General features: G+C 34.5%; 1 protein-coding gene and 1 long non-coding RNA gene across 18 annotated transcripts in view; one reads left to right on the top strand and one right to left on the bottom strand.

The window, feature by feature from the left end:
- LOC147349845 (uncharacterized) overlaps positions 1-21,757 on the top strand; it is a 148,748-nt gene extending 126,991 nt beyond the window's left edge. The window contains exon 8 of the long non-coding RNA XR_015150171.1: positions 21,118-21,757. This is a non-coding gene — a long non-coding RNA (uncharacterized LOC147349845). The remainder of the gene's footprint in view (positions 1-21,117) is intronic.
- Positions 1-25,757, bottom strand: part of UBE3A (ubiquitin protein ligase E3A) — a 96,852-nt gene that overhangs the window by 4,052 nt on the left and 67,043 nt on the right. For 10 of the 17 annotated variants that reach the window (XM_086364911.1, XM_086364918.1, XM_086364907.1 and 7 more), the window contains 6 exons: positions 19,318-20,564; positions 11,311-11,455; positions 8,419-8,624; positions 7,660-7,824; positions 6,089-6,244; positions 5,920-5,993 (listed from right to left, as the gene is read on the bottom strand). In XM_086364911.1, the coding sequence (XP_086221037.1) occupies positions 5,920-5,993; positions 6,089-6,244; positions 7,660-7,824; positions 8,419-8,624; positions 11,311-11,455; positions 19,318-20,564 (1,993 nt within the window). Of the gene's footprint in view, positions 1-5,919; positions 5,994-6,088; positions 6,245-7,659; positions 7,825-8,418; positions 8,625-10,407; positions 10,641-11,310; positions 11,456-19,317; positions 20,565-25,757 lie in introns of those variants that run through there. The other 7 variants (XM_086364921.1, XM_086364919.1, XM_086364925.1 and 4 more) reach the window with 1 other exon arrangement.

The following is a 25,757-nucleotide window of genomic DNA, read 5'->3' as shown; positions in this document are numbered from 1 at the left end:
TTGATTCTCTCTTTAATACATAGTGTGTGTATGTCAATCCCAAACTCCTGAATTATCCCTTCCCCACCTTTCCCCCTTGGTAACCATTAAGTTTGTTTCACTTGGTATGTTTCTGTTTTGTAAGTAAGTTCATTTGTATCACTTTGTTTTTTAGATTCCATATATAAATGATGTATGATGTATCTTTCTCTGATTTACTTCACTTAGTGTGATCATCTCCAGGTCCATCCATGTTGCTACAAATGACATTATTTCATCCTTTTTATGGCTGAGTAATATTCTTTTGTATCGTATCTTCTTTATCCATTTCCTCTCTCAGTGGACATATAGGTTGCTTCTATTTCTTGGCTATTGTAAATAATGCTGCAAAGAACACTGTGGTGCACACATCCTTTTGAATTATGGTTATCTCTGGATATATGCCCAGGAGTGTGATTACTGGATCATATGGTAGCTCTTTTAGTTTTTTAAGGAACCTCCATACTATCCTCCAAAGGGGCTATAACCGTTTACATTCCTATTAATAGTGTAGGAGGATTCCTTTTTCTCCACATACTCTCCTAGCATTTATCTTTTGTAGATTTTTTGATGATTGCCACTCTGTGTGATGTGATACCTCATTGTAGTTCAGATTTGCACTTCTCTAATAATTAGTGATGTTGACCATGTGTCATGTGATTTTTGACCATCTGTATGTCTTCTTTGGAGAAATGTCTATTCAGGTTCTGTCCATTTTTTGATTAGACTGTTTGCTTTTTTGATATTGAGCTGCATGAGCTGTTTGGATATTTTGTAGATTAACCCTTTAATAGTCTTTTCTATTTGCAAATATTTTCTCCCATTATGTGGGTTGTCTTTTTGTTTTGCCTATGGTTTCCTTTGCTGAGGAAAGCTTTTTTTAGGTTTAATTAAGTCTCATTTGCTGCTTTTTGGTTTTATTTTCATTATCTCAAAAAGATATTGCTAAAAGTTATGTCAAAGAGTGTTCTGCTTATGTTTTCCTCTAAGATTTTTATAGTACATATCTTAAGTCTTTAATCTACTTTGAGTTTATTTTTGTGTATAGTTAGAGAATATTCTAATCTCATTCTTTTACACGTAGCTGTCCCATTCTCCCAGTACCACTTATTGAAGAGACCGTCTTTTCTGCATTACACTCCTGCCCCTCTGACACAGATTAACCGACCGCAGGTGTCTCTGGGCTTTCTGCTTCATTGACCTGTATTTCTGTTTCTGTCTCAATACCAACCGTTATGAGTACTAAAGCTTTGGAGTACAGTCTGAGATCAGGAAGCCTGATTCCTTCAGCTGCAGTTTTGTTTCTCAGGACCGCTTTGGCTATTCGGGGTCTCTTGTGTTTCCATACAAAGTTAAAAATTTTTGTTCTAGTTCTGTGAAAAATGCCACTAGTAATCTGATAAGTAGGACTGCATCACATCTGTAGATTACCTTGGGTAATATAGTTATTTTGACAACACTGAATCTTTCAGTCTAAGAATGTAGTATTCCTACCTGTTTGTGTCATCTTCAATTTCTTTCATCAGGATCTTACAGTTTTTAGAGTATAGGTGTCTCCTTAGATAGGTTTAGTACTAGGCATGTTACTCTTTCCGATGCAACAGTAAAAGTGATTATTTCATTAATCTGTCTTTCTTGTCTTTCATTGTTTATATATAAAAATGCAAAAGATTTTTGTATATTAATTTTGTATCCTGCAACTTTACCAAATTCACTGATGAACTCTAGTAGTTTTCTGAGGAATGCATTTTAATATTTATTTGAAAGTGCTTTCCAGAATCTTGACAGAAAATGTCACACTTCCTACACACAGTTACAATTCTAGTTTTTGATACCCTAGTATTCCAGTATACAATTTCTCTTACAAAAATGTTGGTATTTCTGTTGGTGCAATGCCATTATTTCTAACATAGATTAGCAGCTTTATTAGAATTCTTGGCGCTCTTCAAAGTCTTGCCATTTCTCTTCCCTGACATTCTAATATCCTCCCCACCCTTTAGTTCTTAAAAACCTCCCAGCCATCTAGAGAAAACAACTAAAAAAATACAACAGGAAACTGAGCATGGAACATGCCAGCACATCTCTCCATTAGGAAGGAAACAGACCACACCACAGTCTAGGTTATTCCTTTTTGGGTGGCTGGCAAGGAAAAGCAAGCATGCAGTAACCCAGAGCCCTCTGTCAGGACAAAAAACCTCCTCACTCCTCAGGAGTGTTCTAAAGCCTAAATGCATCACTACATCTGAAGAGGCAGACCAACAGGTGCCCTTGAGGCAGACCAACAGGTGCCCTTGAATAGAGGACGCAGATCCTAAAGTAGCAGACCAGCAGTGGTCGTCAAGACAAATTCAGCTGTCCCTTTGGTTCTTCCTAAAAAATTACAACTTAAAACATTAGGGTTACTATCAGTTTTTATAATGAAAATACTAAGCAAAATTCTTCTCTTCCTGTAAGTGTTATGTTCTACATCAAAACTGTTCATATACACCTGAGCCCACACTAGCAGAGTCCAGGAAGAGCTATGTGGAAAAGTGGGGTATGCAGAACAACATGGGCTGAGGGTCACCCCAAAAGGGCAGGTAAGAGCACTGGGAACAGGACAGCATCTTGGACAAAAAATGGCAATCTCAAAAAGACATCATGCCTGGCAGGGGCAGGAGGCACCCTGGGAAACAGAAGTATCCCTTGAAATTAGCCTCTGGCTGTAAAGGGATGAAAGCAGCTGACAAAAAAAATGGCCCGAGTTAAATATTCTGCTAAATATTGCCAAATTCTCCACAGAAATTGTGACATTTTCTATGTCACAATGCCATTTCTCAACTAACAGGCAAACAGCTGAACTGAAGAACACACTGGGTTGGGAAAATTGTAGGAAATGAGATATGCATGTATATACTGGTGGGAGTGCAAAATGTCACAATTTCTGTGGAGAATCTTGCCAACAAGATTACATACATATCTACCATTTAGTTCAACAATCCCACTTTTAGCAGCAATTCCCAATTTGATGATGTTTGATGTTATGTATGGAATAATCTGTTAGTGAAATAATCCACTGTGACTTCTAACAGCAAAGAGCTGGAAGTAACTACTGTGCCTATCTACACAACACGACAGTATTGACCCATACATTTTTTACTACTAAAGTAAAAAGATGTAAATAGGACCCAGGGTCTCCTAATAAAACAGCCAAAATATCCAGCATACAATCCAGAATCACCTGTCAAGCCAAGAACTATGAAAATCACATGAAAGAAAGAAAATCAACCAATGTCAAACACTAGGATGAACAACATACTGCAACTGACTAGGATTTTGATGAGGTCATCATAAAAATTATTCTATAAGCAATTATAAGTTCTAGTGTTTCAAAACTGAAACATCAGAAACTAAGTCTTAGCAAAATATTTAAGTTACAATTAAAAAAAGAGCCAAATGCAAACTACAGAACTGAAAAACACAAAGTAAGAGAAAAATACTAGATGGATTCAATAGTAGAGTCAAGATGACCGAGGATCAAAACCCAAGCAAATAAGAATACAGACTGAAAGAACTAAGAGCCTTAGGTGCACACAGGACAGTGACAAATGACTGAACACTGGTGTCATCAGAGGCATAGAAAGAAAGGAAAAAGAGAGTGCGACTGAGAAAGCATTTCGAGAAATAATGGCAAAGAACACTCCAAGACAGAAACACACAGATTTAAGAAGTTAAGAAACTTCAAACAGTATAAACAAAACTGTTCAGAAATAAAGTGGAAATCACCCTGACAAAGGAAAACTAAAAGAATTAGTCATTAGCAGATCTGCCTTTGAATACTAACTAAAGGAAGTGATAAAAGATGGATTCTGAGGCAGACGGAACAGAAAGAGCAGAAACAAAGGGACATACAACAGACTATAATTCTCCTCATGAATTTTATAAATCAGATTTGATGACTGATACAAAAATTACAACATCACTAATACTCAAGACAATTGTATTTAAATGTGGGGAAAGTAAGAGACTCAAATGGAAACAAGGTTTCCATACCTCACTGGAAGAAATGTTGATACAAATACCAACAGCAACCACCAAGAACACTATACTAAGCAACACACACAAAAACAGAATACCAAAATCAAGAAGAAATCCTTAAAAATGTTCAAGTAACTAAGTAACTCACAGAAAGCAAAAAGACAACAAGGAACTATGAGGAGCAAAGAAACAGAAAACAAATAAAATAGCAGACTTGAGTCCTACCGTATCAATAATTACCCTCAATACAAATGGTCTAAATACAACAATTAAAGGCAAAGACTGACAGAGTAAAAAAACATGACTCAGCTATTTGTAAGAAACTCATTTCAAATTCAGAACATCGATAGGTTGAAAGAAAAAAAAAAAAGATACATCATGCTAACAAACAGCAAAGCAAAACAAATCAGGAATGGTTACATCATATCATATTCAGAGCAAAGAAAATTACAAGACATAAAGAGAGACCTTATATAATGGTGGAGGGATAGGGAAGGGGAGCCAAATTAGGAGTATGGGATTAACTACAAACAACTACATGTAAACTAGATAAGCAACAAGGACTGCACGGGCAATTATACCCAGTCTTACAATAACATATAATGAAATATAATCTGCAAAAAACCAATATGCTGTATACCTGAAACTAACACAATATTGCAAATCAACTATAACTCAATAAAAAAAATTTAAAAACATTCACATATGATGTTAAGATAATATATCAAGTAGGAATTATGTTATTCTAAAAGAAATAAAATTAAGACCTTAACTTAAAAAGTCATTTCTCCATAAAGAGCAGCACAAGATACCTTCAACTATTCTCAGAGAAACATTAAGACACCACAGTCATAACTATCTGTGATCAATACTATCACTAACAGAGATAGTGCTGTGCTAATACTCACAAGTGAGGTTACCCTTTGTTGTTTTTATCCATGCTGTTTCAACTCTTTTATGGGTCACCTTTGAACTTCAAGTAAATAGCAGAACAGTAATTGCTACAAGTAAATAACTTCCAACACTGCCACTAGGAATGACCAAAGGTATGCTAAACAGAGGAAATGTATCAATAACCTCACACAAACCAAAGTGAAGAATAAAACAAAGGAAAATAAAAGAACATAAAACATTCATTTCTTGATACAAGTGATACTCATTACAGACTTCTTATACTTGATTCTTAGAGTGATAACCTTCAGAGACAACCTCCAGGAATGCTTCCTCACCTCATTCTACCAGTGACAGCCAAAAGGGCATTTGTCTCTTTTTACCCCATCTCACCAGGAGAGGAAAAAGCCTGTGTCTCTCAGGACTGGACAGTAGCAAAGAGAAGCAGACGGTACATAGCAAGAGCAACTCCTTGAGAACAGTTAAGACTAGGAATCTCTCCTTCCTGTGAGAATTTGGAGCCAAGGTCTTGAAAACAGAATAAAAATTCTAGTATGTACCTTGCTATGTAATAAAGATTAAATCAAAGAATATACCATTTCACACAAAAGGTGCCTCATATAGGGTAGGTAAGTAACAGTCCCCAGAGTTCAAGAGAAAGGAGAAATATTCAGAAGAGGTAGTTCTATTTTCATCATCATCTAACTGGCACTAAGCACACTGTAATTAGAATTACTAGGAATATTAGATACTTTATACCCTCAATGCAGAAGAAAACATGCCACTTACATAAAACATTATTCAGGAAATAAGTCACAAGATTAACAATAGGAATTGGGTGATTATATTATAAATATATGTTTAATGTTATACATTGACAATTTGTGAGTTTGCTTATTTGGGAAATAAAACCTGGAGGCAAAGGTCTAAAGCATAAAGCCTACATCCCTTTGGTGAATTTTAATTCTTCCTTTTAAGAATTAAGAACCTCACCTAATCACAACAGAGTCCCTGGTATAGCCACCGTCATATTCTGTAGTTTCTTCTAGTGCTTGGAAATCTAGATTCTGCAAATTCAAGAAAACACGTCTTAACATCTACACCACACCATTACAAACAATAGATCAACAGAAGGTATTTCTGGAAACCCTTGCTTTCTTACCCGGCTTCCACATATAAGCAATTCAATTTCCTCTGGTCTGAATAAGTACTTTAAAGGAGATTCATTGGTCACCATATGAAAACCTCTCCGAAAAGCCTTGAACTGTTTTTCTACTGATTTATTGAGAATGTAGTCAGAATACAGATTGACAAATTCCTGCAGAAAACATTAACCACAAGAATGTCTTATGATGCGTAATACAACAAAATACAAGCTACTGGACTGCACGATGTTTTTATTTTCCCCCCCAAAAACACAATCAAGAATGTTTTTAAAAATTCAAACTTTACACACACAAATGAAAATACCTTTAACAATTTCACAGCTCTCTATGATAGACATTGTGTTAGTCACTCAGTCATGTTCAACTCTTTGTGATCCCATGGACTGTACCTGGCCAGGCTCCTCTGTCCACTGGATTCTCCAGGCAGGAATACTGGAGTGGGTCACCATTCCCTTTTCCAGGGGATCTTCCTGACCCAGGGACTGAACCTAGGTCTCCCGCAATGCAGGCAGATTCTTTACACTCTGAGCCACCAAAGAGGCCATGTACACATAAGTTTCAACTTCGATATTAAACAAAACTGAATATAAAAGCTGGGCCTTGATACAATTTTAAAGTTCTCTCAATTAGGTTATGCAAATGCAAAAACATTTAAACCATTTATACATCAATTTATAAAAGCTGACATTTTTAATAGAGTGCAATGTACTGGAAATGAGCAAACAAGGTAGTCTTTCATGTTTCCTATTCTAGAATATTTGGGAAGCTGCCTACTGTTATCTGTTTCAACAAAAATATCGGTGTTTCACTTGGTGAGCAAGCTATTGTATCAAATAAAAAAAGGAAGATATACTCTGTATCCCAACTTAATTAATATATTTTATCAAACATTGTATTAATATAAACATTCTTCTTAAAGGTTTTATATATATCATAATTCCCCTGGATTATATTCTGGGTTATTCCCGTTTCCAGATGCATACTTTTCTAGTCAACAGAAAACACAAAACTGATTTCTTTAAAATATTTATTCTTTAGTACTTTTCGGATGTTTATTTAAGGCACGTGTATCTGTGTGTGCATTAGAAGCAATTATTGGCCATTCGGTTATAAGGATCTCCCTTGTTTCCTACCCTCTACAGCCTTCTTCCTGCTTCACCCCAGAGCCACACCAAGCCGTGCACTGTCGCCCACTCGGGGCATCTTTCTCTAGGAGGGGTTCAGTGCCCAACCACATGCTCTCATACCAGCCTTTAGTCAAAGTTTAAACAACTGTGGCTGTTTCATTTATAAGAACTTAGTTACTTGATTTCTTTGTACAGATGCATTAGAAACTTCTTTAAAAACCACAAGCATATGTGCTTTCCCTGGAGGAGGGTATGGCAACTCATTCCAGTACTCTTGCCTAGAGAATCCCCTGGACAGAGGAGCCTGGCGGGCTACAGTCCATAGGGTCACACAGAATGGGACACAACTGAAGCAGTATACGCACAAACGCACACATATATGCTTTAAAATTCTGTTATTAAAGAGACAAAGACAAGGATGACATAAAAACATTTATTACCTTTCTGTTTTCATTGGTAATTGGAATTTTATCACCATTTTCCTTTAGATCATACATCATCGGATTACCAAAAAGATCTGTCTGAGATATCTGGAAAGTGATCATCATATCATCTTCCACATTCCCTTCATACTCCAGTAAGTCTTTTAAACTCTGATACAGAACCTACCAATCAGAAAAGGAAAAATTAAGGCTACCACAGAACTATAAAATACAACAATCTGTATCACTCTTCTTGGGAAAAGATTAAAAAAACAAACTAACAGTAAGAACTAAAGCACAAACAGTACCCCTCTTCTAGTAGTTTCTATGCAGACATAAAGAAAGATGGTCAGTCAGTGGTAACGCCTCTCTCTGCTGAGAAACCCTACACCAGCTACTTAGCTATGGGTCTTCACACTGTGCTCTATTGAGACCCTCAGAGGCATCTCAAGGGTAAGGCGGGGCTGGCTGCAGCCACCAGAGCCCCTAACTAAGCAGCTCTGACTCAACCCAGAAATCTCATGATTCCATTAAAAAAAAAAAATTAGAAATACTTTTCTACAGAATCAACCTTGCAAAGCTGACTTGCTTGTAACAAGTTCTCCTTCAGGTTTTCAAGTGTTTATGGCATTTCAGATAGATAATAAAATACGTTTATCTTACTAGGTATAAATATTAACAAAGATTTCAAATCAAAGCTTTAAAAATTTTATATAAATTAAATTCTGTATTTGTTTTTAAATAAAATCTAAAAGAATAAAAAATGACAAGACTTACAGGATGAGAGTCTCCCAAGTCAAGAAAAGTTCCTTTTTTCCCCATTAGCTTCCTGTAGACAACCATGGGAAAATGTACATCCAGTATACAGTTATTGTAAATAGCCAAACCCAGTACTATGCCAATCAGAGTGAACTGACCCTCAGTTTCAAAAGAGGATGGATTAAACCAAAACAACTTTGTAGATTCATCATATGTGAACATACCTGTAAGAAATGATTTTTTTAAATGTATTACTTTCATGGTTTATTCGACAGATGAGCAAATAATTATACATATAAAATACAAAAATAAATATAAAATAATTACACATGTAAACTTATTTGCATTAGGGCTTTTTTCTGTTACATCAGGACTTGCTAAAACAAAGTTCAAGTACATATGAATGCTACAAATTGTGTAGCACATATTTAAAGTAATAAGCCATTCTGTTGGCATTTTCTAAGTTAGGAAAACTGTTCATTAAATTCAAGTTCTCTAATCTTCTATTAACACAAATCAGAAGTTAACTTGCATTCATATTTTCACCACTGAATGGTTGAAAAATGCAAAAGAAAAAAAGAATAATATATTGAAAATGTTTCACTTATTAAAACATATTTAATCCACATATACTGTTTTAAAAAACAATTTTGAATTTCATTAAGAAAGAGTCTTTTTTTCCTCCAAATTGCATAATGGTTCCATTAAGTTTTTCAAGCACCTTTGTAACAAAGATACCGAGTACTTAAACTCAGGCAAACTTGATAAACTTAAGATTATGTCCAAAACCCAAAGCCATTTAATACACACATTAACTGTGAGCCAAAAAGTAAAACAAAACTAATTTGTAGTCTTCTCTTAATTTCACATGGTCATCACTGTTTATATCACTCATTTAAAAATAGGAATCTAAATAGCCATTACCATGGCAGACTTATCTCTTTCCTTGTAAAGAAATGTCTAAGATAAAGCTTAAATGATACTGTAATTGAATTAACAATTTCATTTTACTATAAAATGTTTTTCAGTTGCTACTATGAAACTAAATGAAAATATTTTAAGAATTAGATCCAGGAAAGAGGGGGAAGTTCCAATAGAATAAATCTTAGAAATCAACATTTTTTTTAAGAAATCAACCAGTTTTTAAGTTTTTTAAACAGCTTTAAAAATGTTTCTTCATTTTCACATTTAGTTGAAGTTAAATATAAAGGGAAATTTAAAGGGTCCTCTCGATCCTAAAAACATGAATTTAAGACATTTTTCTAATGCAACTTAATGTTCACAAAATAAAATTTTATAAATTACCTAATTCATACTTGAATCTCAGTTTATATCCAACTTTTTTTTACAGGCTGAAATTACAACATCTAGTGAAGTGCTAAAAACTTCATTTAATTATAAATATGGTATTAACTGGATCAGAACAGTTAAAAATAATTATAATTAATAAATCTGAAGAAATATCACAAATGTATGTCCTTGGACTCAAAAGCTATAAGCTACAAATTAATGAGAATGTAAATTACACAGGTCACTACTCTCATCTTTGTGCTTGAAAGATATTCTTAAAAGTCCAAGAGATTCCATTCGTGGTACATTTATCTTCAGGTCCCTACAAGAAAAGCTCCATAAAGGGTGGCTCTTCTAAAATATTCCTTTTTGATATTTCTATTGTCATCATTTTAATTGCTTTACTATCAAGCAAAATTGTTTAATGTATGTTTTTTCTTAAAAGTATTTCTGCATATAATATAAATATACTTTATTACTAATGTTTAACATTTTTAGAGACATAAAGACCTAGAGCTAAAGTTCACCAAAAATATGAAGCTTTTAAATTAATTTTCTATCTCAAAAACACCATGGTTTTTAATGAAGCTTATAAATTAATTTTCTATCTCAAAAACAGCACAGATTTATACATCTAAGTTTACTTTGAGCAAATTATATATAAATGACATAGTCTTCAGATTATTAAAAAACATTAACTAAAATACTAAGTCTTACCTTAACTATGTTTATGTCATGAAGTCAAAATGTCTACTTCCATTTATAAGCAGACTAACAACAAATATAGAAAAGTCAATTCAGTGTACACACTGAGAATCAACAGGAAATGATGTGCATTATTCTATGCCACGTTCTTCACAATTATGATGGTACCTTTAGAGGACTTCTTTTCCTCTAATTGTCATGCATTCGATTTTAAAAGTAAGCAACCCCAGTAACCAAGGTTTATACTGTAGAAATTAAATCAGATCAGAATTATCCAAATTATTTTGTCTATCAGTGAAACCCAAATTCTTCATTTTCAGACCGACATATTATAGATCAATCTCTCCCAAATCATGTTCAAATATAAACTCTTCTGGAAAGCAAAAGCTACTAGATGTGGGATGGAAAAAGGGTTCTGGAGTCCGAAAAGTGTGGGAAAATATTATAATATTAAACCCAAGAAATGCTGTAGAAAATTAATTTGCTATCAATCAGTACACCCAAATTTTGAGCACGATACACTTGTGAGACATTCTCAATAGTCTTCAAATCATTATTCTATAAAACTCTTATCTCAGAAATGCTATGGGTAATGAGTATTTTAGACTGAAAAAGAGCAAAACATTTCTTCAACTGTTCTAATGTATCATTCTAAAATGTCTTCAATTTCTTTTACCTAAGAGATAATTTCCTATATTAAAATATGTTGCTAAGTAATCTAAATAAGAACTTGAATGAATGAGTGATGCAGTATCAATCCCAAAAGCCCACAAATTCAGTCATTATCTGTGATTCTAGTTAATTCATACCAAAATCTTCTGTTGCTCTTCATAACTGAAAATATTTGTAAACCTAGGTAAATAAGTTCTAATTCAAAAAGATATGACACCATGATCACATCACTAAAATATTTACCAATATCTGGATTGAAGATTTCCTCCACAACCAGCTGAAAAAATTCTTTGGAAACACCTCCCTCATCAACTCCTTGTTCTCCTTCAAATTCCACATACAACTGTTTCTTCAAGTCTGCAGGATTTTCCATAGCGATCATCTCTAGCTAGTGAGTGGAAAAAGTGGAAAGAAGATGAAAGACAGTATTAGGATGAAAACAAAATAAATCGTAGGGGCAGGAGCAAATAAAAGATAATGCTTTTGATATATTTTAAATGGAAACAGGAAGCTAACTAGTAAAAAGCCAGTAAAGGCAAAGATTTAGTCTTACAGATAATGGAAAAATAGGATAGAAAAGAAACTGGCACAGAATTCTAAAAGGGTTACTTTTTAACTACTGATTTGATATGAAATTAGAATTAGATTTCCTGTTAATTATGTATATAACAAACCTGGGTTGTAAGATTAGGACATGGGGAAAGAAGTCAAGATAGCAAAAATGCCTCAAATTATTTCAGGAGAAACAAAGGCTCATAGAAGTTGACTTTGAAACTGTTGACTTGTAATTCTTTATTAGAATAGAAACTCAAGAATTAAGTCTATCTATTAAATCATAAATAAAATAATTTCAATCAAGAAAAATACATTTAGGGAAGCAGTTTATGGTCTGTTAATAATACTTTAGTATAAATTACCATTTTAATGGATTTGAGACATTTTATATTCACTTTTTTAAAAGCAGATGAGGGATATTTTTGCTGATATCCTTACTCTTAACTTCTTACTAACAGTTATCAAATCCTAGTTTCAACATTTCTTCAACTATAAATCTTTACCAAATGCCTTTTGTATCAACTAATAGTGATTGCTCTGTTATTATGAAATTAATCATAAAATCAATACTATATTCTAATGTGAAACATTTACATTGCAATTTGTCTTATGTATCTGAAATTTACTAACAGCATGCCTGACTGATCATCCATCTTATCTGCCAAAGTGATTTTAAATTTGCCAAAACAGAATAAGGGTATTCAGATTTTTGCAACTATTACAACAAGAATCTTTAAAATGGTTTTGAGCAATGCAAACATCATCAGAGTAAGTATACTATAGTCAGCCCTAAAGTAATTAGTTTAGATAACATGACTATTTGGGACATTCTAATGTGTCTATAAAAAATAAAATCTCATAAATTCAAGATTCAGGTCAGTTGCCCTGGGTCAATGTTTTTCAAGCTGCCAACTGCAATTCATTAGTGGGTAGCTCAATACATTCAATGCAAACCAAATAAGTGAAAAAAATCCGAATGCATTACACAGTATTGGCTTCCACTATTCTGTGAAACTTGTTTCAATTATACATACAGGCAAATATGCACAGGAGTGAAACATATCTTAGGGGCTGCAATCAAAAACATCTGCCAAAATGATCTCCTGGAAATCTTCAACTGCAGGATTCTGATTCTGTGAATTTAGAATCTTTAAGGAATGTCTATTCTGTACAACAGTGGTCTGTAACACTTGCAAAATCATTTTTATGCCAAGTTACATTAAGATAATTAATTGTTGAGACAGTGTTGTTGTGGAAAGATTAAGTTAAATACTCTGTATTTGTCCCAACTGTCACTTAATGTTAAGTTTTAACCTTTAAACTTTCGCAAAGAACTCAGCTAAGCCTGTTTCCTCATCTGCAAAGAAAAAAAAGAACAGGCTAGTACTATTCCTACTGCAAAGCTGTGAAGGCTTAATAAGAAACAATGCATGAGAAAGAGTTCTAGAGCGGGTGATATTTTTAAGATAATGCATCATGTTGTTAACTTTTAAAACTATTTTGCTCTTTTAACAAAAGATTCCCAACTTCATTTTATAGCCATAGTCTCAAATTTTGAAAATAACTTAGGGGAAAAAAATAGCTCCAGTTGGAAATCTGTTTCAAGTCACTGGCTATAAAGAATTCCAAGGACTAAGTTAGAATTATCATTTTAGCTCAAATGTGGATTACCCACCAGGCCAGTATTTCATATTGCCATGAAATCCACTGCTCATCTCCACCTGCCTACGTGTTATAGAAATGTATATCAACGTTTATGTACACCTTTACAATACAAAGACAAACGGGCTTCTATCAATTACAAGGTATTTCAATGTGGAAAAATATAATTACCTGTTATTTAATTATGTGTCCTCTGTCTCTTCCTCACTAGCATCTGTGACTGAGAGGTAACTCCGTTATCAATGTGACTGATACTTGAGGGCCCTATTTTCCAGTCTTAGCTCTACCCAAGACACTTCATACAGACAAGTGAAGCAAATTAAACTTCACTTAATAACATATTACATGTCTCTCCATTTCCACCAATCTTCACTCTCCATCTCCCACCCTGAATGCCAAAAGAATTTAATGCAATATGTTCTATTATTATGGTAATTTTAAAGTAAGGTCACTTTATCTGTTTCAGTTTTATTTGTAAAAATAAGCATACAAATATACTAATAAGTAAATGTATATGAAACACTTACATGAATTCCCTGAAAAATTATTACTTGTATTTTATTAATTCTCAAAATTTTTTTTTCAGGCTTGGCTAAAAACTTAACTCAGCCATTAAAGAACAAAACTATTACGGCTTTAACAACAAAACAACATACAGCACTTAATATGTCAGGGCACTTTACATGTATCAACTTATTTAATTTTCACAAGAACCTTGTCAGGTTGCTAATATTATTAACCCCATGCATAACCTGAAGAAATGAGATTCATAAACTTGCTCGTTAGCAGTAAGTGGTAGAACAGAGATTCTAGTTGAGGCAGCAAGCTCTTTATTATGCTCTATTCCTCCTCAATGACTAGCAACAACCTTTTTAAAAATTGAGTGATTTTCTCTTCTTTATGCACTTCTGTATTTCTCATTACATTAAGTATATATCACAATAAATATATATTATGAATCGATACATTCAAGTGCAAATATTCATAAAAAGAAGGATTTGAAAAATAGATGGCAAATGAATTTAGTGGGTGAAAATTTCTTATTATTATTTAGATTATCAGATATCTAAAGTGGTCCTGTAAAATATGGTATCATTTATCACACGAAGTCTATCTTTTACAAAAACTATGTTTGATTGTGGTAAAAAACAAAAAGCATAAAATTCAGCAATAACTACTTTGACAAAGGTCATTATTAAGGGACTGCATTTATTTTCATTTCTCTTAAAATAAGCACTTCTAATTCATTATTCAATTACAAAAGACTTAAGAACTAAATGGCAAAGGTAAATTACTTAATGTAGTAGACACATACCATTTAAAATTGAATTTTTTAAATCAAAAGCTATCCTGAAGGTAGGATATTTGGAAATTGGAAGAATATACATCAATGAACATTCTGAAAAGGAGAATTTATATGCACCCTTCATTTATTTTTATATACAGGTTTTCTTGTTGTCTAGTTACTAAGTTGTATCCAACTCTTTTGCAACCCCATGAACTGTAGCCCACCTGGCTCCTCTGTCCATGGGATTTCCCAAGCAAGAATATTAGAGTGGGTAGCCATTTCCTTTTCTAGAAGATCTTCCTGACTCAGGGATCAAACCCGCATCTCTTGCATTATATTCTTTACCACATCAAATTTTGACTGGAATAATAAGATTTTTAGATTATCCAGACACATTTAGTTTTTTCATTTTTCCATAGAGATGAAGTTGCTTTATCTTAACTATAAATGTTTGGGTAAGAGCCAAATATAATATAATCACATCTCCCTGTGAGACCAGGAACTGTTAGTTCTACTTATAATTCTGCCATTAATTTCTATACGTTAGAATCTGAGTCTCCTTTTCCTCCCATAACACTAAGGAGTCTGACAAGTTTCACTGCTTTAAACTATTTGGTGCTGAGAATCTACGTAGATCTACTTCATTCTCTTGTTCTACTTAAAGGACATAAACCAAGCATAAAGATCTTCAACTAGAATCAATCTTAAGAAACTATAATGGCCACTGCACTAAGCATAATATAGTGAATGTAGAAGATATAATCAAGCATACCAAAGGGCCACAGAGTACTCCTAAAGGACTACCTAAAAGTAGGTCAGTTGACAAGTAAAGAATCAAGTTTTGTTTCAACAATAACTAACGGTGTCTAACAAGGAAAATGCTGGGGACTAGATTAGATAGTACCAGCCAAGTCAAAAGAAAAAAAACAAAAAAAATAAAGGGTGAGTGATTTTTAGAAGAGATTGAGCATGATCTCTCGACAGTCCAGTCATTTGTCTGCATCAACTTTCATCTTTTTTGGACTCTCCTATCCAATTCTACATCTCATGTTCAGATGTGAGGCGCACAAAGAGGTAAATGTTATTAGCAAAATACTGTAAATAACCTCATCACATTAGAACTTTTCTCATTCAAATTGAAAGCTGAGTTCTGAGCCTATTTATCACTGTATTGGGACTTCCCTGGTGGCCCAGTGGTAAAGAATCTGCCTGCAATGCAGGAGACGCTGGGTTTGATCATGGGTTAGGAAGATGCCCTGGAGAAGAAAATGATAACCCACTCCATTCTTATCTGGGAAATCCCATGGACTGTGGAGCCTGGCGGGCTACAGTCCATGGGGTCCCAGAAGAGTTAAGACATGACTTGGCAACTAAACATCATCATCACTGTACTCTTTCCTAAGGAACAACAAAAAATAGTGAAAATAAGTTCCAGGGAGAAATATTCAACTAATTTAAGGGTGTAGGGGTAGTTCTTAAACAATCCTGATATCTATTTGTGGAAAGACAACTGATATATTTCATTGATTCTTAAAATCTGCTTTTCTGTTTTTATACTTTAATGTATCTGAAATCAGGATATAACATAAAATTGATAGCATCTCAAAACTAAACTGGCAGCATTTTTTCTTTTTAATGGTAATAACAGTGTGCCCTACAACCAGTGAATGATATGTTAAGTTTGATAAAAATACTGTAAACACTAATAATACTCCTATTGTCATCGAAAACATTCCTCCAAAAACTCCAATTAGGGAACAATCTGCTACTCTGCTTTGAATTACATAGTACATGAAACCACTGAATACTATTTTTCTTTTAAAATAAAAAGTCTGTAATCAGTAAGTGAAGTTACTACCCCTCCCTTCAAGTTAGTCAGTCTTAGAATAACTGACAAATAAGATCCAACAGAAAACATACTCAAGAGTGCCATATATGTATAACCAATTTCCAGGCCTCATTTATAAACTAATGAGTAGACAGGTTTTAAGGCTTCTTTTAGCTCTTAAAAGTCTAAGACTCTATAACCTTAATTATTTAATTATTAATATTGAACCCACCACAAAGTTTCTCATCTTGTCTTCTTTTCCTGGCCGTACTCTGTAGTTCAAAATTAGCAGGTCGTAAGAAAGTGGTTGGGCTTCCAAGGTGGTGCTAGCAGTGGTAAAGTGTCTCCTACCAATGCAGGAGACATAAGAGACACAGGTTCGATTCCTGGGTCAGGAGGATCCCCCGGAGGGCATGGCAACCTACTCCAGTATTCTAGCCTGGAGAGTCCCATGGACAGAGGAGCCTGGTGGGCTACAGTCCATAGGGTCACAAAGAGTCAGACACAACTGAAGCAACTTAGCATACATGCACACAAGATAGTGGTCAATAGGTTTATTTTGCTTATCAAATTGTGATATAAAAAGATGAGGCTTAAAAAAGGCAAAGTAGATCTTTGGGGAACGAGATGTTGAAACTCCATCAGTATTTTCTACAGTGTACCCTGAGAGGATCACCTTACACTACTTGTTATTGTATCACCTGCTATGAATGTTCCCTCAACATTTGCAGATTATCAATGTGACTACCATCATCTATTTTGATGCTTTAAAAAATAAAAAAAAATCTTTTCACACTGTTACGAAAGATGGAAAGAAGGGAGGGAGAGAAGTGAAGAGCGGAAGAAAATGAGACTAAAATCTGTTTAATGTGTGCCCCTAAGCTCCTCAGCAATCATGATTCATCTTTACATCTCTACTGCTTAGCAAAGTGCCTCACATAAAGGGTTTCTGAAGTGGTAATATTCAAGTACAGATGTTACCCAATGAACACTAGCTTTGATATAATAAGCCAAACATAAGGGGGAAAAAAAATTTGTTAGCATAATTTAAAAGCTCATAGTTAACTTTACCCTAACACTTGCTCAAAGGAAGTCCTTATAAACCAAAACGGTTATTTGCTCAAAATTCTGGAGGTTTAATTTTTAAAATAGAATAAAATAAGTATACAATAAGCACCTAAACTTCTGTAGGTTCTTCATCTTGCTTTACTGGAGTATCGGGGGAATGGGACACGGGCAGAGGGAAAGAATAGATTTCTGAGAGGGCAGTTAGTAAGGCAGAAAATTTTTTAAAACTCTGGATTGAGTCTTACAGAGTTAATTTCAAAGGTCAGGTATAGCTTTTGCTGGAAACACATCAAAGGATCCCAAACCCCAAAAGACAAAGATAAAACGTGTAGTTTAGGGATTTGCTCTTCTAACAATGGAAATTCACAGACAGACCTCAACATGCTTTCTATAAAACATCATCACTTCCTTATACAATATCCTATCATTCTGCTAAACTATAGAAAATAAGTTACTAGCTGCCTGAAGATCAGTTATTAAGTATAGTACATTATTAGTTATTCATGTAGCTCAAAACCACTAAAATAAAATTAAAAGGACACCAGAAAGCAGCAATGGTAATTACTTCAAGCAACCACTGCCCTTTCCTGTCTCTGGCGAAAAACTGCCTGAGTTTCTTAAATAATGTAGAATCTTCAACACTAGAAATATATTTCGTATTAAAAACACACACACACACAAACAGTAAAAGAGAAGTACAGAATTCCACACCTTTTAAATTTCCAAGATGTCCAACAACTCTCCCCAATGATTTAGTTTTATAAATTCTCAGTTTTAGACAAATCTAATTCTAAAACTAAAGTACATTTTGAAATAAGTATCATTACTTTCTACTTATCTGTGCCATGGGCTCTTTTCCTTTATAAGTATATAAGACTGACTATACCTTAATTTTAGTTGCCATTAAATTTTACTTGAAGTTGATGAAATACAACTAGTAATACCAGGTATACCTAATATTATAAATACAACAACACTCTGTGATAAAGAACCCTCTGACAAATGTAAATGTTGGTACATGTGATTGGCATCTGGATTCTGTCTTCTAGCCAGGCTTATATTCTTAAATGAGGACAGTAAATTTTTACTTTCTGTGGAGGTAAAGAATGAACAAAAAGCAACGTTATCTGAAAGAGGGTACATGTATTCTCAGCATTCTCCCTCTCCCTAGACTGGAATGATTATACAGGCACCATTAATTGTAAGATTCCTGGAATAGTTGTTTTCCCACAAGTGCCAACCAACTCTAAGGCCCTGCACAGTCCGTATGTACATTGAAGTGGGAGGAAACTCACAGCCCAGCAGTGCTTTACAGGGACACTCAGGGTGACCCAGCAGGGACGCTCACTCGCAGCGTGCTCCAGGCTGGGTCACTTCATCTACCTCACAAATTTTACACGATGGAATTTTTAGACACCACTTCTATTTTATGGTGTGGTATTATCCTACCACTTCTCCCCAGTAAGACTTAACATTCATACTTATTATCGGGCATCTCCCAAGTCCCCTTGTTCTGTGTTCTAAAACATCCACTTCTCTTCTGAATGAAAAAACTTCAGGGGTTAGTTGTCAAATTTAGAAAATTTATTCTTTTTCAAAGAGAGAGTTAACCATGATACAAGACAATCAATATTTTGTGGAACATTTATAAACTTGGACAGGGCAACAACAAAAGTATAGTACTTACAATAAAAAAAAGTCAATGCGTTCCTATACTATATAGTATCATATACATTCACCCACATCCCCAAAAAGTCACTTATAAAATGAATTCACTGAACTGTATTACAGCATGCCCATCATTAGGTACTGGATCTAGTACTAATTTTTAAACAGTAGCCCAACTTACCCGGACAAGTGCATCATCTATGATATGGTCACGTCTGACTTTGAGTCTCAAATATGGATTCAACTGCTGTCCTTGAACTAAGCTGTAGAGAACAGTAATTCTTCGTTCACTGTACATGCGAATTCTATTGTCATAATATAATCCCAAATTCTTTGTGACAGCATTCAGTATAAAGGGACATGTCATAAAAGAGAACTTGTTCTCTGTTTCTACTTTGAAAAAAGTATAATCTTTATCCATTTCTAGAACATCATTCAGTGGTTCATTAATAAACTCTTCAAAAGGGATAAGTGGTTTTCGACAATCCAGAGTTTTAACAGCAAGTTCAGTTTCCAGTGGGTCCACTCGAGGACCTTTCTTGTTCCTTCTTTCTTCTCCCAATAACTCCTGAAGTGTCAATTCACTGGACTCAGGAAGGGGCTCTTCATCATCTTCTTCATTATGATTTGTGTCTACCTCCCCTCCTACTACATTTGCATAGTAAACCATTTTCAAGCACTTGGAAGCAGCAACAATAGCATCATCATCGTTCACTAGATTTCGATTGTTAAAGTCAGTGCTTATGACTTTGTATGTAATAAGCTGCTGAAATGTTTCCATCATTCTCCGAATCTGGTCTGCACTGTATTTAGACCACAGTCTGACCAGTTTTCCTTGGGCTGCAAGGGGTAGCTTACTCATTGCTTTGCAAAATAGTGGCAAAGCCATTTCCAGATATTCAGGACTGTGGAGATTTCTATTCTCCATGACAATAATGAATAAATTCAGATAATTAGGATCTCGGGAGTATACATTGTGATACGTCAAGTCACATTCCACATTAGGTGACAAATACACAAGTGCGTTGAGAAAAGCAGTTTCTATTTTTTCATTAGAGAGCAATCTGGTGTAGACCCTTCTAATAGCCTCAATATCCACAGACACATCATCAGGGCCTAACTTTTGTAAGTTGTTATCTCCTTGTGAGCTATCACTTATCCTTGAGGAAGATGCTTCTGAATCCTCCTCCATAGCTGCTGCGGAACATGCAGCCTTTTCCTTTTCGTCTTCATCTTTATCTTCATCCTTTCCTTGAAGAGATTTCAGTTCTTCCTTGGTGTGTTGCTTAACTTTCCGAAAGCTTTGTACCAATGCTTCAGCACTAGAAAAAACTCTTCCAATAACACGAATTAAAGGGGAATAATCCTCTCTCTCTCTACATAATTCAAGAATTTCATACACCATCTCTTCGGTTAGGTAAGTCACATCTAGAAAATTAGGAGAAGAGAGAACATTTATTTTTATAATATACACACGTTTGCTTTAATAAATTCTAGTGAAAAACAAAATAGCCAAATATTTTACACTAAATACCACTTGTGATTTACAACTATTTTTAAAAAGTATCTTTGTTTCAACAAACAAAACATGCTTATCTTTTTTTCCCAATGTACTAGTAACAGCAGTACAACCTTACTCATTCTTTTATATTCTATATACATTCTTATACACAGCTCAAACTTAATGAGCTCAAACTCTTTTCACAATGATGGCATATATTAACATGCACCATTAACTGTAAATATGGATCAAGGATATCATGTGCTGATTCATCACATTCCTCACTGTAGACCAGAAACAACAACATATTTCTGAGAGGTTTCTCACTTCACTATTGTTTTCAAAAGACTAGGACTGAGGCAATGTTTTCAGAAAGGTTCCTTCAGAGTCTTCTTTTGGAAACAGCCCACGTCCTAAAACCAAACCAGTTCCTTTCTGAGTCTTCCTTTATACTTGTTTTTTCTTTTTTTTCCCCCCCAGGTTGACCATTCTGTGGGTGACGGAGAAGAATTAATATTATCACTAACCATACACTCTGAAGTTGACAGATACTGCCATATGCAGCCAAGTAATAGGCTGGAATAAATCTTACACGGGAACAGGAAATAGTTACAGAGTAATTAAAAAACAGAGTGGGAAGAAGGCAACTTACAAGCAGACAAGAGAAACATAACTACTGCTGCTGCTGCTGCTGCTGCTGCTAAGTCTGCTTCAGCCGTGTCCGACTCTGTGCGACCCCACAGATAGCAAGCAGCCCACCAGGCTCCTCCATCCACAGGATTTTCCAGGCAAGAACACTGGAGTGGGTTGCCATTTCCTTCTCCAAAACATACCACTAGTAGTCACCAAAATTTACTTCCTCTCCTTTCTGGGTACAGAGTTGGACACATTCTCCTTCTTTCCCAGCTTTCTGAGATAAGTGCTACTTTCAGGCCAAGGCTCTTCTCCCTCTGGCTAATGGGATGACACTCCTAGGATGATTCTGAAAATTGTGCTGAGGATAATAGTTGCCAATAAAGCTCCATCTTTGAATGACTGCGTGAACCAGAACTCTCTGCCAATCCAGGATATTACAATTGTTGGACGAGCTAGAAATAAATTTCCACTGTTTGTAATAAGACAGCATTCGTTCTGGAGTCTACTTAATACTGCACTCTAGCTGATCCTTACAAGAAGCCTTTCATTTCCTCCACCTTGACTTCAGTCTTTAAAATACAAGTAATGGTTATCTCCCCTAAACTGATGTTACCACTGTTTTTTCAGCTTGTAATATTTAAATCCATGGGAGTTTATTAAGATTTTCTATTATATCCATTCTTCCCTATAAAGAAATAATATCCTAAGGCAAAAATGACAGGAGATCATGAAAGGCCAGACTGAATTCAACTTACTACACATTTTCACAGTTACAAAAATGCTAACAAGGTGAAATGCTAATGAAATCAAAGAAGAAATAAAAAAGAAGAGAACACTTCAAGGACTATTTGAGATAAAAATATCTGGAGCAATGGATTGTTACAGACATGACAAAGTCTGTTGCAGTTTGCTGGAATTCATGTTACCTCCCTCTCATATCTGTCTTTAAATAATGTGGCTTAGGCCTACTTAGAAGCTTTTGTTATTAGACTTTTTTATATCTGCCATTATCCTCTTTCAGAAAAACCAGACAACGCTATGACTCTCGTTATCTTTAATGACAAAATTTAAATCTATATGTATATTCCCTTGAGAGGAATAGAGTAAATATAGAGATTATGGAATGCATGAGTACTTAAGAAGACTGCCACTGCATGAGATACATTAGAAAAAGAAAACCTCCATGTGTTCCTTCTCTCACACTTTCCTTACTCAAGAAAAAAATACAAGCCCACACACAAAAATGAACCTTAACACACTATTTTCTAAAACTCCAAGTTCTGATCTTACTCAAATGTTGATTTATTTTGTGCACCTTAATCTGAGCTTTTATAGTGTTTGACCTTTTCAAAGAAGGTACTGAGTGACTGAAGCGGAAAACAATGTAAAACAATCAAACTCAAAAAGTAGCAAACCCCAATGCTTGGGAACATCACACAATACAGCAATGTGTTGACTTAACACTTCATAAAGCTCCCATGAAGTTCAACTAAGAAAAAAAAAAAAACTTTAAAATTAAAATTAACTATAATGTACTCATTCCATGATTGATTATCAACTAAAAAAAAAAATCAGAAAAATCCATCCTATTATCTGAAATAAGCCTATATAATTACAAATTTTCACTACCAAAGCTGAGAAATATACCTCAGTAACAGTACTTTTTCTGTTATGACTTGCATGAATATCAAATAGTGTGTGCTCAGTCTTGTCTGACTCTTTGTGATCCCATGAGCTGTAGGCCATCAGCCTCTGTCCGTGGAATTTTCCAGGCAGGAAAACTGGAGTGGTTTGCCATTTCCTACTCCAGAAATTCTCTCTGACCCAGGGATCAAACCCAAATCTCCTGCACTGGCAGGCAGATTCTTTACTACTGTGCCACTGGGAAAACCCCAAGGTATAAAAGAAAATGTTTTAACAGTCAACAATTTATTGTATATTATAAGTACTTCAATAAAATAAAACTTCAATAACAACAAATTATGGGATACAATAATAAAATAAATGTATTTTAAATGAAAATACATAAGCAAAAGTGCTTCAATGCTATGGTCAAATAACTACATTAAATAAAAAGATGAGTGAAAATAGCCTTTACAACAGTAGAAAACCAAATTTCACTTTACAAATCAATAGCAAAAAGAAGAATAAATACTCTGGGCAAAGATAATTAAAAATATGAAAGTTCCATGTTATTTGTGTGTGTGTGTATTCTGATCCTTTATTATCAAACGTGTCTGGCATTACTCAAAGTACTCAAATGTTTGACAGGTAAGATTAACCAATTACTAAAAGGATATGAAATATTTAATGACCAAACACAATATCTCATTCTAAACTAACAGAAGAAGGTCTATGTTTTATGCTTGCTAATACCCCAAGACTTTTGTGTCCTGAGCCATATCAGTTTAGTTTGCATGGCTTTATTAACTTACTTTCTCTACTGTAATTACGTCTTAACTCCAAAGGAAGGACTAAAATCACTTCATATCTGAAATGTGATCCTCTGAAACTGCTCTCTTCCCTCCAGCTCTCTAATACATCCGGGCAGGTACTTTATGCTAGCTAACTCCAAATTCATTCACCAATCTTTATCATGACATGCCATTATGAAAGAAACTGCGAAAACTAAACACTAGTATTCCAATCCTCACTCGCACTTGGGGGACCGATTTATGAAACAGGTCTGCAGACCTCAGTGGAAGTCTATCAGTAGATTTCTGAGGGTTTGCTTTCCTGATAAATGAGGCAAACATGACTAATTCATATTTTGAGTAGAAAAAAAATCATTTATTTTTTATTAGTAGATAAAATAAGCTAACTAGTATCACCATTTCAAATTATGAAAACAAAGACTATAGAGGTATCTACACATCATAAAACTGTTCTTTAACAAATTAAAAAAAAATGTGCTGTGCTCAGTCATGTCCAACTCTTTGGGACCCATGGACAGTAGCCCATCAGGCTCCTCTGTCCATGAAACTTTCCAGGCAAGAATACTGGAATGGATAGCCATTTCCTACTCCAGGGGATCTTCTGACCCAGGGATCCAACCCATGTCTCTTGAGTCTTCTGCATTGGCAGGCAGATACTCTACCACTGCACCACCTGGGAACATTTCAAGACCACTTTTCATATTGGCTAGTAAAAATTATCAAACTGTGGCAGAAATAAAAATGAAGCACTCCAAATAGTTTTCGTAATTTTGAATAAATTATTCAGATATGTTTATAGGAAAGGGAACAAGTGATATATTTTGTCTATTAACTTTAAGAAGATATATTCGAAAACAATGTTATTGACAAAAATCTTAATCTATCCCTTTAATCAAAAGAATAACAGCTTTGTCATCAAAGGATAATTTTAGTCATGTAGATAATTATCGTCATTATGACAAATGGACCCTTGTACTGTACAACATATAAAATTTCTTAATATGATTCCAACCTCTACTTTTATATTTGCTTTAGAGTAAAAGACATTTTAAAATGCAAATGATTAGTGAATGAACAGCTTCCAAATGCTGAACCACCAATATACCAGATTTTTATCACACCACAAATCTAATCTTTGGTCCTTGATACCAGACTGGCAACACATTCTTTTACAGCCACACCCTCTAAGAATAAATCCTTAGGTTTGTTCTATTAAAAACACATAGGCATCTTCTTCTAAACTTCAATAATCTCTTCCTGGAAAGTGTGAAACTGCTAACTGGAGTGTATTTCCCATTATTTTAATGGGAAAAAAATTACAACATGTTCTTTTAAGATAATGCAAAAAAAATCCTAATTTCTTAATATGCAACCAATACATGGTAAGTAGCTATTATAAATAACTATCCAGTTAGGACACAGGACACTGTGCTTCCTAATCATCAAATCATAAAGTTGTTAACGCTCTGCATGCCGTAAACATGGCTTATGTTTGGACAGCAACGTTCTAGAGCCACATACCCTTTTGGTGACATGTCATGCCCTTTAGAACACCTTCAAGTGTTTCTGACATTCTACTAATTCTACATAAAAAGTACCAACATTTTATCCACATAGTGTTTTGCTTAAAATGTTAAGCTGAATCTTTCAGACATAAGTATAAATTAGCTAAAAGGACACTGCATTTTGAGATATAAACATTCTAACATTTGGGTATCATGAGGCATTCTACTGAGAAAACAATAATTGAGACATTTTTGTATGATATACCTATATATTTTATATGTGTATTTGAATAATATTATTAATCTATACCATTTTATACTTAAATTCTCATGCAAAATCAGAGTTTAGGGCAAACTATTCAATACTCAAAACTGAAATTAGAGCTAGCAAATATAATTGGCACTCAAAAGTACTAGTGGCATTGACGCATTCATGATTCCTGGTGGAAACATACAACAGTGAATACAGATGCTGCCAGAAAAAGGGGACGGAAGAAGAGTGTTGCAGACTGGAAGAACAAACTGCTAAATTATACAGATTTGA

This window comes from Bos grunniens, chromosome 21 (assembly GCF_055505025.1).
Source record: "Bos grunniens cultivar Pamir isolate PY7600 chromosome 21, Bosgru_T2T1.0, whole genome shotgun sequence".
NCBI classification, from domain to species: domain Eukaryota; kingdom Metazoa; phylum Chordata; class Mammalia; order Artiodactyla; family Bovidae; genus Bos; species Bos grunniens.
This window is presented reverse-complemented; position numbering and strand designations above follow the sequence as displayed.